Source organism: Symphalangus syndactylus, chromosome 10, assembly GCF_028878055.3.
Source record: "Symphalangus syndactylus isolate Jambi chromosome 10, NHGRI_mSymSyn1-v2.1_pri, whole genome shotgun sequence".
Classification (NCBI taxonomy): domain Eukaryota; kingdom Metazoa; phylum Chordata; class Mammalia; order Primates; family Hylobatidae; genus Symphalangus; species Symphalangus syndactylus.
Window position 1 is genome coordinate 22,305,273 of NC_072432.2, and position 15,861 is coordinate 22,321,133.

A 15,861-nucleotide genomic window follows, 5' to 3' on the forward strand; every position below is an offset into this window, starting at 1 on the left:
TTCTCATTAGCTGTAACTGGTGTCACTGCCTCACACGGTTGTGATGTGAAACAGCTGTTGCTGATTGTTTTCAGCAAAGACCCCAGGGACAAGGCTGTTTACACAAGAGTGAGCTCTTGCCCAGGTCCTGTGAAGACAAGACCTGAGAATGCAGTTTTCCAGGAAGTCGTTAAACTGGAATAATGGCAATGCTGAGGAGATGGGCTGTTTTCTGAACATCTGCAGCCCCACCACCCGCGGCTGTTAAAGCTGCTCATTTTCACAGCTACTGTGGTCATGAGGCTACTACAAAGCTAGGAGGAGAGAGAGAGAGAGATGGGAATAGGAAGAGAATGCCACAAAAATGACTCTTACTGAGATTCAGTGATTTTTCTTGAATAAATATGCCTCAGATTGTTGTAAGGCTTTGGTCTATTTCCAGAGTTCTCAAAAAGCTGATTTTAACAATTATTTTTGCCATCACTTTTATGGAGGAATAGATTTCAGAGATCCATTCTTCACCATTTCAGAAGTGTATGACTTTTATGCCATAATATGTTTGAATGTTCTCAGGACCAACAGGAAGTGAATATAAAATGTTGTAGAACTAGGTCCTAATTTCTTTATCCCATTACTATGTAGGCTACAGATTTTTTTAAGCAATTTCACATGGAAAATCTGAATGCTGAATGTTATCCAGTATCTTCAAATTTTAAGGTTTTCCTCTACATGAAATATTTCTTATCTTGAATTTATAAAATATGGTTATAATGACTGTGGGTCATTAGTGCTGTTTGCCAAATATTTCCTTTGTCTCCACTTCCAAACACAAGGTAGAACTGCATTCTTCGAGTGGCTGAGAGAGGCCATTTGACCAGTTTTGGCCAATGAACTATGAGCAAAAGGCATGTGTTACTTTACACTGAGCACTTTTAAACCGAGACATCCAAGGGCTCTTTTGCCTCCTGCCATGGTCTCAGGCAATATCACAGACAATGGCAGCTCCAACAGCCTGAGTTAGGAAGTGATGGATGATGAGAGGCACCCAGTTAACACAAGAGGAACATGTAGAAGGAGACCTGTTGTTTTCAGCCCCTAAGAGTTTGAAATTATTTGTTACCGCCATATGGCTGAGCTTTTCCTGACTGACACACTGACTGCTTTTCCTACTTGACATATTGAATTTCCTTCAGTTGACCCTAGTCCACAGGAAGCTCATTTTTCTTCCCTTGTTTATTTGCTACTGGTACCAATTGCTTTGTCATTTACCCATTTAATTACGATACCATTATTTAACTGACATACGAGTGCTTTTTCTTTCCCAATCTCTTTTATTATTTATTTTTACCATTTATTTATTTATTTTTAGGACAGGGTCTCACTGGAGTGCAGTGTCATGATCACTGCTCACTGGCAGCATTGAATTCCTAGGCTCAAGCGATTCCCCTGCCTCTGCCTCCCGAGTAGCTGGGACTACAGGCATGCACCGCCATGCCTACCTAATTTTTTAAATCTTTTGTAGAGATGGAGTCTCCCTCTGTTGCCCAGGCTGGTCTCAAACTCCTGGGCTTCAAACAACCCTCCTGCCTCAGCCTCCCAAAGTGCTGGGATTATAGGCATGAGCCACTATGCCTGGTTCCCATTACTTGTAAGCTCCTGGAGAGTAGGGATTGTATCTCATTTTCCTTTCTTAGTCTCCTCAGTGTATCCATAATAAATTCTCAATAAATACGTGTTGATTTAAAATAAATATATGTGTGTGTATAAGAAATGCTGATAGGACAGGATGGATGTGGAGGCTCATGCCTGTAATTCTAGCACTTTGGGAGGCCGAGGTGGGCAGATCGTGAGGTCAGGAGATCAAGACCATCCTGCCTAACACGGTGAAGCCCCATCTCTACAAAAAAATACAAAAATTTAGCCGAGCGTGGTGGCGGGTGCTTGTAGTCCCAGCTACTTGGGAGGCTGAGGCAGGAGAATGGTATGAACCCGGGAGGCGGAGCTTGCAGAGAGCCGAGATTGCACCACTGCACTCCAACCTGGGCGACACAGCGAGACTCCATCTCAAAAAAAAAAAGAAAAGAAATACTGATAGGACAATGCTCAATAAGTTGATATATTTCAAAATATTAAGGTTTTTTCAGTTTTAATGACACTTTCACAGTGTGGTATCATTACAAGATAATCACTTATGCCATCTAGATAATTAGTAAACTCTAAAATTCTCTTGACCCCTTACTTTCCTTTTTCCTTTTTCTTCTTGACTAAGAAAAATAAAGTTTATGGCTCTCTTCTTCACCTGTCCACTTACATCATACAATTATGGAATTTCATAATAAAATATTAGAAGAAAATTTGTTGGTATAATATTTTACACAAGTAAATAATTCCTTTTCTACCTTGAGGGTTGTAAATATAAAAGAAAGCTTAACTCAAGTTTATTTCTAAGCGCTCTGGATATATCCCTCCAGAATTAAATGTTGCCTTTAAATTGCATTTGTCAATCTTGCTGATGGTTCTTTGCTCTTAGATAAACAGATCAATATTTTAAGGAAGAGATTTGTATTCAATGTCATGAAAGCATCTTATTAGAGAAGTAAAAACAACATTTCAGAATGGAATACTAAGGGACATTAAATAAATATAAGTACAAATTATCTTCATTAGTGACTTCTGCCAATATAAGAAGTTAGAAGCAAATAGGCTAATCTTTTAAGTCATAGAACAAGTTCAGAGTTCGAATATTCTTCAATGAGATACCATGATTCTGTGCTCCAATCAAGTATTCAAGGACTTAGAATATCCTCCAAGAAATATCTGATGAATTTCTTCTATGTCAATCCTCAAATCCATAAGAAACCCTCAAATTCATTTAAATAGATTGCTTTTCTTTTCTTTTCTTTTTGAAACGGAGTCTCACTCTGTCGCCCAGGCTGGAGTGCAGTGGCATGTTCTCAGCTCACTACAATCTCTCCCTCCTGGTTCAAGCAATTCTCATGTCTCAGCCTCCTGAGTAGCTGAGGCTACAGATGCGCTCCACCACACCCAGCTAATTTTTGTATTTTTAGTAGAGATGGGGTTTTGCCACGTTGGCCAGGCTAGTCTCGAACTCCCGACCACAAGTGATCTGTCTACCTCTGCCTCCAAAAGTGCTGGGATTACAGGCATGAGCCACCGCACCCGGCCTCATTTAAAAATTTTTCAAGAAAAAAGTCTCTCCAAACAATGCCAGCTCAATATTACTTTCACTGAGGGGATTAGGAATGTAAAAAAGTAAAATAAAAGCTTAAAATTCAGCCCATTTTACTTTGAAACATGGAAATTTACAACCAGCTAAGGAGAAACTGAAGCATTTCTGAAGGTACATTTGAAATAAAATGCAGAGGAAAAATAGTTACTTTTATGAGTTGATCCTTAACTAACTGATTGTGTGTGTGTGTGTGTGTGAATGTACATGTGTAGTATGTGCAAATCAAATTTTCAGGGATTTCTAAAGTGGTCTCTAGAAATTGTAAGTAGATGATCTTATGGATATCAAGCCCCTAATTATTATAATATAAACAATATAATGGGAAACCTGCATTTTTTAGAAAGAAATGTACAATTTTTACAAAAGGTAGTGTTTATGAACTTAAAATAACACCTGAACATATGGTGGAAGGGCTTCGGGGCTGTACTTATTCTTATTTTTATATCTGGCCCCTGTTATGATAGGACCCTTTGAAACATTGGCCTGCACATACCAGTCCTAAAAAGAACTTCATTTATTACCAAACACACCTGGAGCAATGGTAGGTAAAACACCATCAGGTGCATCCACTGCAAACCACTCCAGAAGGAATCCCTTCCCCGAGATTGAAGAGTCGGAGTAAAAATGAAATGTCAAAGAATTTCCAGTGGAGCTGAAAGATTCAGTCTGGGTACCACAGTAAGCTCCAATTAGGCGGGTGTGAATGCTAGGCCCATCATAGATCTGCACATAAAAACAGATAATAGAGCATTGTATTTAGTCAATCATCTATATTTTTCTTCATAAAAAGATAAAATAAAAAATATGCCTTACATTATTACAATGTTATCATAACAAAAAAATGACAAATGAGTAAACATTTTATTTTAGCTTAAAACAGATCCTGCCAGATAATATAAAATATTATTGAAGGTAATTTAATGTTTTGAAAACATTTGCATCTTTGTTGCAGAATTATATTAATAAACATGCGCTGTGGGAATCACTCATAAGATGATTTACAGAAAAATTTGTGGATGAAAAAATAGGAACCAGGATGGTTGCCTACCAACAGTAGTTAATAAACGTGCTTTGGGGCTTCAAAGGGAGGAATTAGGAAGAAAGAAGGGAAAATAACCAGAAGAGAAAAGCTTTAATGAGAGAAAGTGGACAGGTATCCTAAAGGACTTCATATTTCCACAGAAGGAAAGAAGAATAAATGACAACAAAATAACCAAAACTTGCAGGGCTCACCATGTTCAAAGCACTTAGTAAATCTCCTACCTTTGGTTTTAAAATCTCAAATTACCTATTTTGAGGCATATTCTATGATAATTTTTAAATAGCTCAGGACAAATTCATATTAACAGTTATTATAAAATCCTCTACCAAACAAATTATGTAATAGTCATTCCCATACATATTGGGCACCCATCAGGCACTGGGTTCTATTCATGACCAAGAATCCAAGATGAATAAGGTGGGGTCATAGCCTGTAAGAATCCGATTGTGTTTCTGGAATTGATACAGTAGCCAATGTCTGGATAGCAATGATCACCATGATTTTTATATTTATATTTATTTTTATATGATCCTTAAAATTTTTAATACTCTAACATAAAAACAAAGAGGATAGTAGGAAATAAGACAGAATAAATACTTACGACATACATGCATGCTTAGACAAAGCTCAACAGGAAAATTATAATAATCCTAAAAAACTCCTTAGATATGAAATGGAAAATAATAAATACAATACTGAAATTGCCTTTGTCCATGTAATCTAGATGCAGTCTGCTCTAAACATGATTTAGAGCAGACTATCCCACATGATTTGCAAATGCTTGAATAGACATTACCTTGGATTTATTTTTACCAATAGCAATTCACCAATATTTATGAACATTGATTGCATGTGGAAACTCACCCTTAATTTGTCATAATAGCAGTTTTGTGTTTCTTCTATGTCCATCTGCAAGATTCTACCATGGACAACGTGAGATACATTCACATTTACTGTCCATTGGTAATTGGAGTTGTGTGGGTAGTTTTCAGGCCAGAAAGGAGAGGCGACTTTCCCATGAGTTCCCACAATATTATCATTGCCAAATACTAGGAGGGAAGACAGAGTAGTAAATCAGACCCACTTAGAATTGCTCTTTAATCAAATGAAAAAAACAAAAGGCAAAGGGTGTTGAAAAGGATGGACTTTTAATTGACTGTGATTTCTTTTCTGACTATTGAAAGAAATACTGCTTCTTTTTTGGTTTCTGGGCTATCACTTCCTTAGAAAAGGTCCTTAAAATGTTGCATGGTGTGAAAAGAGGCCACAACTTCCCATGTGAAAAGGGGTTCCCAGCTCCTAGGGGACTTGGGGACATGGGCAGGTGGAGTGAGCAGCCCCACTCTCTAATTTTGGTTTATCTATTTTGCTTTGTTTTTCAAAAGAATAGAACATTTAAAAAAATTTACAAGAAAAACCGATAGTTTGAAATCACATATGAAATAGCCAATAATGGAAAAGTTGAGCTAGAGAATAAAAATATTTAACATTTTATACTATTACAAGAATATCCTATTCTTATATTTGAGCACTTAAGCCAATCTCAAAGTAATACTAAATGTCTTAAATGTGAAGAATGCAGAGTTTATGAAATCAAATAAAACACACTTGATATAAATACACCAAACCTAAACTATAATATATTACAAGACTCTACCGCAATATCATGAAAAAAACTAATTTAATATTAGGTAGAAATTAGAGCTTAAAAAGAACAATAGAACCATTGAGAGTGCTCTTCCTTGCCCTTATTGAGCCATTCATATATAATTCAGTTTTTCTAATATGTTATAAGGTAACTCACAAAGACAATGCAGGAAAATAGTGTAGAGTTTAGGATTGTTCTTGCTTAATATATTACTGAGAAAATTATTATTTCTAGTTTGTAAGACATATTCTGGAAGCTATCACTAAAATAGATACAACTTACTCTTCATAAATGTGGCCTGGAAGCCCGTGCCGCTGCCAGAACCATCTGAGATAAATCTGACCCACAGGGTATGTCCAACGATGGAAGAATAATTGAGAGGGAAGGAGTTTCCACAGTATCGTCCCACCAAGTGACCCGTGGCATTTCCTTCACGGATCTCCACAAAATCTCTGCTGCAGTCCTGAGAGTCTTCCAACTGGAAAGATCTGATTTGGGGAAAAAATATTTATAGGGATTAAATTGAGAGAATGGACTTTGGGATTCTCCTGGATGACATGCTAGGTTAACCCGTTCACTTTTTTAAACTTTAACTTTGATCACAAGATTATTCAGCTGTCTCAAAAAATTTCTTTCACTTGGATTTGTTGAAATGTGTATTCAATAGCTACAAAGACAATGAATACACTTCCTTCAAGGAGTTTTCTTCCTAGTGGGCAAAACTGGGCAAGAATACAGAAAAAAATATATAAGGCAGAATAGTGTGAGTGCCATCGGAGCTATAAAGTGGCGTTTAAGAATTGCAAAGCAGAGGCATCACATCTGATTGTGGGGCTCTGCAATAGCTTGATGGAAAGACTTTTTGAGATGGAAATACACATGTTAGCTGGATGTAAGGAGTATAGATGGTGGGCAAAGAATCATGACACCAAGGCACATGTGCAGAGAAGGGCGGGACATATTCAGAAAACTGCGAGATACCTGGTTTGTTTAAAACACTGAGTACCTCTAAGACTGAGGTGTGAGTTGGTTGAAGGTAAATAATAAAAAAAAAGAAACCATTAAAACGTAACTGGGGCAATATGATGGGATCATTTAGGTGGCACTTAAATGCCCTGCAAAGGCGTATGTACTTAATTTCTGGAGAGGTAGCAAAATTATGGGATTTGTGACAACACAGGCTAGTGCTTGAATGTGACCTATTCAACTTGTCTTATATTCTGCAACTATGATGTGATGGGGAGTCGAGGATGGGAAATAGTATCTACCTCATATGACGTTCATAGGTAACATATCTAAAGAGTCTGGAACATGTAGGTGCTAGTTCAGTACTTTCAAAACTTGGCCTTACTGCTTAAAAACATGAGCTACTCAAGATAAAGTGGTATTGGTGTTAAGGGTAGACAAGTGGATGAATGGAATAGGAAAGAATTTCCAGAAGGGGACCCAAAAATACACAGCCAATCCAATTCAATCCACGGTGCCAAGACAAATCAAGGGGAAAAGTCATTTTAACAAATGGTGATGCAATAATGGATATCCTTATGGAGAGAGAGGGAAAAAAGAACCTCTACTTCTGCCTATCTTCATACACAGAAACTAATTTGATATTTCTCAAGGATGTAAATATAAAGGCTAGAAACATAAAGATCCTAGGAGAAAACACGGAGAAAAATCTTTGCGACCTTGGGATGGGCAAATATTTCTTAGACAGAATGCAAAAAGCACTAACCATAAGATAAAAAATTAATAAATTTGAATTCAAAAATAAACATTTCATTAAAGACATGAATAAGATAATAAATAGACTGTGTTTGGTGGCCCACAACCATAATCTCAGCACTTTGGGAGGCTGAGGTGGGAGGATCACTTGAGCCCAGGAGTTTGAGACCAGCCTGGGCAACACAGTAAGACCCCCTCTCTGCAAAAAATAAAATGTAACTATGTGTGGTGGCCTGTGCCTATAATCTCAGCTACTTGGGAGGCTGAGGCAGGAAGATTGCTTAAGCCTGGGAGATCGAAGCTGAAGTGAGGGGTGATCGTGCCACGTCACTCCAGCCTATGCGACAGAGTGAGATCCTGTCCAGAAAAATATATATATTTTAAAAAATGAAAAGGCAAGTTACAGACCGGGCTGGGGAAAGGGGAGATAATTGTAAAGTATTTATCTAGCAAGGGACTCATAGTTCAAATATAAAAGGAATTCCTACAGATAATGGAAAAACAAACAACCAAATTAAAACTGGACAAAGGGCTTGAGCAGATATTCATAAAAGAAGACAATAAAATGGCTACCAAGAATATGAAAAGTACTCTATATGATTAGTCATCAGAGCAATGCAACTTAAATACCACAGTCAGATATCATTCCACACCCATCATAAGGGCTAAAATAAAAAGACTGACAAGATCAATCGTTGACAAGTGTGCAAAGCAACTGAAGTCTTATATATTCCTCGTGGGACTGCATACTGACATAGCCACTTTGAATAATTATTTGGGAGTTTCTTGTAAAATTAAATGCACATCCAATTAATGCCCAGAAATTCCACCCCTAAATATATACCTGAAGAAAATAAAAACACATGACCAAGCTAGTATCCTGAATATAAAATAACTCCTGCAACTCGAAAATTAAAAAACAAATAACTCAATTAAAATGGCAAAGAAACTGAATAGACAATTCTCCAAAGAAGATTTATGAATGGCCAATAAAAACATGAAAAGATTTTCAACATTATTAGTCATTAGAGAAATGCAAATCAAAACCACAATGAGATAACACTGCAAACCACTAGGAAGGCTTATTATTTAAAAATGGAATATAAGAAGTGTTGATGAGGATATGGAGAAATTAGAACTCTTATGCATTACTAAAGGGAATTTAAAATAGTCCATCCCTATAGAAAAGTTTGGTGGTTCCTCAAAAAGTTAAACATAGTATTATCATATGAACCAGCAATTTCACTTCTAGGTTTATACCCCGAGGAAATGAAAGTATGAACTCAAACAGGAAAGGGGAAAGGGGAAAGGAAAAAGGGAAGGGAAGGGAAGGGAAGGGAAGGGAAGGGAAGGGAAGGGAAGGGAAGGGCAGGGCAGGGGAGGGGAGGGGAGGGGAGGGGAGGGGAGGGGGAAGGGAAGGGGAAGGGAAGGGGAAGGGAGGGGAAGGGAAGGGGAAGGGAAGGGGAAGGGAAGGGAAGGGGAAGGGAAGGGGAAGGGAAGGGAAGGGGAAGGGAAGGGGAAGGGAAGGGAAGGGGAAGGGAAGGGGAAGGGAAGGGAAGGGGAAGGGAAGGGGAAGGGAAGGGGAAGGGAAGGGGAAGGGAAGGGAAGGGGAAGGGAAGGGGAAGGGGAAGGGAAGGGGAAGGGAAGGGGAAGGGGAAGGGAAGGGAAGGGGAAGGGAAGGGGAAGGGAAGGGAAGGGGAAGGGAAGGGAAAGGAAGGGGAAAGGAAGGGGAAGGGAAGGGAAGGGGAAGAGAAAGGGAAGGGAAGGAGAAGGGGAAGGGGAAGGGGAAGGGAGGGGAATGGAAGGAAAGGGGAAGGGGAAGGGAAGGGGAAGGGGAAAAGAAAGGAAAGGAAAAGAAGGGAATGGAAAGATTCCATTTCAAGATTTTACTTTATGCTAAGTATAATGCTCCCCTGGGGCTCTAGCTCAGCTAATGGGGGAGAATGGTTAGAGATAACCAGCCTGGAGGCTCTGGCCACCTCAAACCCTGCCACTGATCAACATACCAGGCACATCTCTGGTCATTCCCTGCCTACCAGACCACAGGGGTGGAGGAACTGGTCAGCTCTGCTCTACCCTAGCTCTCAAGCCAGATACTAGCATTGGTAGGTCTCTAACCAAATCAGTAAGGCTGGTGGTAAGCTGGTGACTCTCACAATCCCACCAAGGTGGGTCACTACAGTATAGACCATCTGGACTAGTCTAGATGGAATTTTTACAGCAAGCTATAACTGATAATTGAAATCAGGATATATCCACATCAGACAAAGCAAACCATGTATTTGTCTCCTTTGACAATCTGATGATTTATAATGCAATATTTGTATCTTCAATCTTTTTTTTATTTTGCAAGGAATTGGTCTAAATCCATCTTTGGGATGGCTGCCAAGTTTCGTGAATACATTCAGGTTCAATTTTATTACCCATAATATGATCAACAATGTGAAATACGCTAAAATTATTTTCTTCTGCTTCTCAGAAAGCAGAAAGGGAAGAAAGGGAAATCATTTTCCTCAGAAGGTAAATTACATGGAGTTGCCTCTAAAATCTTTCTTTTCAAAGTGCAGTGCATAATCCAGCAACACCAGCATCACCGGAGAGCTTGTATGAAACAAGGAATCTGGCCGCACCAACCCACTCAGTGAGAAAGTGAACTTCAGCAAGATCCTAGGTGATCAACATGCACATTAGCATTCTGTCTGACGCTCCAGAAGATTACAAAGTGAAGGTCTTATCTAAGTACTAGACTAGTGTAATCCAGTGCTAGACGGCAGAAAAGACATTCCATTGGACATGGTGGTAGGGAAATGCCTATAAGGATTAAATTAAACTTCAAAAAAAGCTTTATTATGCTTGGAAGTCTTTGCTTTAGGCTGGTACATTTTACAAGCAACTACACCCTTTGGCTTAGATCTGTTAGTAAATGTAGGATGTGGAACAAAAATAGTACAATCACCGTTTCTTATTATCTCATTCTGATTCTTGAACCGAGACCAATCACTTTCTAAAAGCACTCTGCAAGTATAAAATACCATTTCTGTCAATTCCCTGCCTACCAAACCACAGGGGTGAAGTAACTGGTCAGAAAGATTCCACTGCACTTTGAATAGAAAGATTTTAGAGGCAACTGCATGTAATTTACCTTCTGAGGAAAATGATCTCCCTTTCTTCCCTTTCTGCTTTCTGAGAAGCAGAAGAAAACAATTTTAGCATATTTCACATTGTTGGTCATATTATGGGTAATAAATGGTTAAATATATGTCTTACAAAAAACTCCTTTGTAGGTTTTATTTCTCCCCGTTCCTTTTTGTTACAGATTCAACTATAATTTCTCCAGTCTTCTTCCCTACTCAGTTTCACCACAATCCCAGCCCCATGTTTTAGAGCTTGATGTGATACACATGCTTCTCATATGCTCTCACACACCACAGGGTAATGTTTCCAAGCATCCATCTGGATAGAATTTAGACCAGGGCAGAAATAACTCACAGGCCTTGCGTTCTCATTAATCAACTGCAAAAAAAGAGGCATCTTGCAGTCTAAAAAATCCATTTTAAAAATAAAAAGCAAGTAAATCAGAGTAATCAAAATTAACTTCTTACAGGCGAGAAAGGAAATAGCTGAGTCGTTACGATGTTCTATACCATATAACTAAATATATATAATTAAAATGTAATGTCTATTAAGCACTGAAATAGATGAAACTTGCTTTCTGTGTGTGTAATCTCCCATCCTCTGGAAGGAGAGCCTAGTGCTGCCCGTTTGGATTTATTTGTGAACTATCACAGAAGATACTTCAGAAATGGTAAAGATTGAGAGAATTAGGTCACCGAACATTTGCTGTGCAGCAGCTGTGTGGTATGCGTTTTAAATTTGACATCTTCTTTAACCTTCACAGTCCTAGAAATTTGAAATTATTATAAATTTGTTTATAGAAACTTGTTATTATTATCCCACAGAAATAACATGAATTTAATTAAATAGCTTCTTAATGTTGGTTTATGAGAAATTTATCAAGACCTGAAATCTTATCTGTCTTGAACACCTAGCTCAGTTCCTGGCAACCGCTGAATGAGAGCAGTCAACAATGTGAATGTGGAAGAGACAAAGAGGAAAAGACCAAAAAAAAAAAAAATCATTTTATGTGGCAATTCTGATAAGCCTACTAAAGCTGTGCGAAGGGCTTTGGATTTTATTCTAAGGGCAATGATGGTGTTTTATTGACCAATATATAGAAAGCACCTCATAGGAGAGTAGCATGTGCCAACTACACGCCTAGGACATATTAGGAGCTTAATAAATATCTGTTGAGTAAAAGAATAAATAAATGTCTGGTAAACATAAAGTATATAGATTTCTTCCCATCCAGAACTCTGTGCTCTTAGTGAAGACAAAGACAAACCAGGCCAGGCACGGTGGCTCACGCCTGTAATCCCAGCACTTTCGGAGGCCAAGGTGGGTGAATTACTTGAGGTCGGGAGTTCGAGACCAGCTTGGCCAACATGGTGAAACTCCATCACTACTAAAAATATAAAAACTAGCCTGGCATGGTGGCATGTGCCTGTAATCCCAGCCACTCAGGAGGCTGAGGCAGGAGAATAGCTTGAACCCGGGAGGCGGACGTTTCAGTGAGCTGAGATCACTCCACTGCATTCCAGCCTGGGCAACAGAGCCAGACTGTGTCTCCAAAAAAAAAAAAAAAAAAAAAAAAGACAAACCGAAACCTCCTTCCTGTGAGGCAGTTTAAACTTGCATTGCCTTTCGGCACGCAGAGGGTGTCTTTGTTTTAACACAAGGCCACTTATACCCTGAAGAGGCTCTGTCTGATTGAAGGATTAGAAAAAGCAACTTGAGATGTTTGAACTTGGTCCACAAATAGGATGGTTGTCCCATATTTTTAATCAGTTCCTGATGCACAGATTAGCAAGTCTTGGAAGAAAAGTAAGACTTTTAAATAAACAGGCCAGGGTCCTCAAAACAATCCTCCTCTCTCAACAATAAGTTACTTATATTCTCTTCAAAACAGAATTAGCAATCCCAACCACAGCCTGGTAAAATGTAACATAGACTGGTAAATAACTTTTAATTCAAAACAGCAATTTAAATTCCAACATCTTATCTCTCAACATATAATAACCATCCATTATCAGTGTGACATGTCACATATACCTCTCTATGAGTTGATTAAAACGTGTGCTTCTTTTTTACATCTACTGTAGGAGATATTATTGTTGCTGTCTAATTTAATCTAAGACCACTCAGAATGTGATAGGATCCCACTACTAATTCCATATTTATAGTCCATTGCAAAAAGTGTTCTAGTTCAATGAGGAATATGAAAGTGTTCTAAAAAATTAAGTTTAAAGTTTAAGTAAGTTTAAGTTTGGAAGTTAAAAAAACTTCCAAAACCATTCTTTTTTTTTTCAAGATGGAGTCTCACTCTGTTGCCTAGGCTGTAGTGCAGTGGCACAATCTCAGTTCACCGCAACCTCCACCTCCAAGATTCAGGGGATTCTCCTGCCTCAGCCTCCCAAGCAGCTGGGATTACAGGTGCCCGCCGCCACTCCCGGCTAATTTTTGTATTTTTAGTAGAGATGGGGTTTCACCATGTTGGCCAGGCTGGTCTCGAACTCTTGACCTCAAGTGATCCACCTGCCTTGGCCTCCCAAAGTGCGGGATTATAGGCATGAGCCACTGCACCCAGCCCCAAAATCATTCTTCTGATAGAAATAGAAGGAAAGGTGGATTGAGGTGGGGATAAGATAAAAGCGTAAAGAATGCTTAATTGAGATGGGAGGGCCCTGCTGGAATAAACAATACTAGTGATTCCCTGGAAGAACCTTAACGTGTCTAATCCCAAAAAAAAGATAAGAGTCCTGTACTCTGAACATGAACGGGCCACAGATTCATTCATTCACCAAGGACTCAAGAATGTACTTTTGAGAACGTTAGACAGGACTCAAGAACCATGGTCGAGAGAATCTTCATGCTATTTATAACTCAAACTACGACTGAAACAGGAAATTTGGAAAAATACTTCCTAAATTTCACTTACACGGTGAGTTGCCCATCCTATTAGCACCAGCACTTCTTTCCTACAGATTCATTAGCACTGAAACAATACACCATAAAAAAGGATTTACATAAAAGACAGCTGGAGCCGGTTGCCAGGGGAACTGACGATGTTCCAGACACATTCCACATTAGGGGGATAAACGTCTGGGTAGCCAGGGCTGTTGAAGATGCCTTCAGCCATGTAGAACATTCCACCACAAGCTGGAAGAAAATAGAAATAAAGTGTCAGAGCAAAGACTGCATCAGACACTATAAAATAAAGGAGAAAGAACGCCAGAGCCATTATCAATGTAAAAGAATAGATAGTATTTCCATCTCACATTTTAAAACATTCATGTCATATAAAATAAGGGAACGATTCTGCAAACTGAAGACCAAGGGCCATGCAGTGTGGTGGATTAGAAGGAATTTCTGCAATGTCTTTTCTCAAAGCCTTTTCTCCCTGTGAACGGTAACTTTGAAGAATAAAAGACTTGTTTATCATCCTACAGCCACTTGGCTTTTGTGACCAGGATTCTATTCAACCTGGTCACAGGTCACAACCAGGTTGGCCTAGAACCCAAAGCAGCATGCTTGCTTCTCCCTCTCAGTAGAGCACCGAAATGCACACACCAATCTTCTAGGTGTTCTGTAGCTTTTAACCACTAAAAACAAGGAAGATGGCAGTGACCAACAGCACTCTCTGGGCTAAGAGGCTAAGAAACCCAGTCTTGGGCAGCTCCTTGTTCCTCTCCTTCCCAGGTTGGAGCTGCCTTAACAAACAAGCCAGAAAGAAGAACACCAGGGTGAGCACGGTGGCTCACGCCTGTAATCCCACCACTTTGGGAGGCCGAGGCTGGTGGATCACGAGGTCAGGAGTTCAAGACCAGTTTGGCCACATAGTGAAACCTTGTCTCTACTAAAAATACAAAAATTAGCCAGGTGTGGTGGCGGGTGCCTGTAATCCCAGCTACTCAGGAGGCTGAGGCAGGAGAATCGCTTGAATCGGGGAGGTGGAGTTGCAGTGAGCCAAGACCGTGCTATTGCACTCCAGCCTGTGTGACTGAGTGAGACTCCGTCTCAAAAAAAAAAAAAAAAAGAACACCAAGTCATCTGAGAGCATGGGGTGTAGCTGAAAAGACAGCTACATTTCCAACCAATCCTCCACACTTCCAGAGTTCATTATTGCTAGAATTGACAACACGTTCACTTAATTGGGAAGAAGGTAAGATTTGGCCCAGAGGTGATCTCAGGAAACTAGCTCCCAACTACGAAGGTCAGAGTCCCCAATAACAAACCAAGAATTTCTACCACATCCCTGTTAACCTCTAGAGCCAGGTGCTAAGGTTTCTTACCCGACACTGATGCAGTGACTGTAGCGTGGAAACCCCCAGCACTCATGCTAGAATCAGAGATGAACCTCAGCATCAGGGCGCTGCTGAAGGATGTGATAGGGTGGGGTATGTCGGTGCCACAGTAACGGCCTAAATAATGAAGATAACGACAAGGAGAATGAATGACAACATGGCACAGGCCGCTATTTCCAGGAAAAACATCTTTACTAGAATTACAAGAGACCAAAACAAAGGGAAGAAATTGCCACTAGGAGAACCACTTCATTCAGGGTCAGTGTTTGAGACAATACCTGATGATTTAAAATAAACTATATATAGGAGCTATATATAGGAGAGGTGACCAAGAACAATGGGACCAGAGGGAAAACTTAGATGACCAAGGGACACATGTACCTAAAGCAAAAATCTCTGGCCCAGTTGGACCCGTACAAATAGATGCACTAATATTCAATATGTTGTAGCACAGAAAAGTGTGGATGCTGGAGCCAGGCTACCTGGATTCAGCCCCTGCCTCTGCCATTTGCTAGCTGTGTGATCCTAGGCAAGTTACTTAAGTGCTTGGTGCCTCAGTTGAAAATAATGAAACCTATCTCATAAGGTTACAAGGATTGACTTACTATTTATAACATATTGAGAATAGTACTCAGCCCAAGGTATTGCTATGTAACAGCTTGTTAAATAATATACCCTTATCCTTAGTTAAATGCTTACTAACAAAGACCTCAGGCAATGCTGTGAGAGGTATGCAGACGGTGTGGAGAGTTCATTGATGGCTCACTATTGTCTCAGACACTGTCCTGGGCACTGGGAA

General features: G+C 39.5%; 1 protein-coding gene across 1 annotated transcript in view; it reads right to left on the reverse strand.

Annotated features, from left to right (window-relative positions):
- CUBN (cubilin) overlaps positions 1–15,861 on the reverse strand; it is a 305,495-nt gene that overhangs the window by 103,833 nt on the left and 185,801 nt on the right. Inside the window, exons 35-39 of the mRNA XM_055296673.2 lie at positions 15,051–15,179; positions 13,785–13,917; positions 6,202–6,407; positions 5,136–5,320; positions 3,760–3,952 (exon numbers count right to left, since the gene is read on the reverse strand). Coding sequence (XP_055152648.2) covers positions 3,760–3,952; positions 5,136–5,320; positions 6,202–6,407; positions 13,785–13,917; positions 15,051–15,179 — 846 coding nt within the window. The remainder of the gene's footprint in view (positions 1–3,759; positions 3,953–5,135; positions 5,321–6,201; positions 6,408–13,784; positions 13,918–15,050; positions 15,180–15,861) is intronic.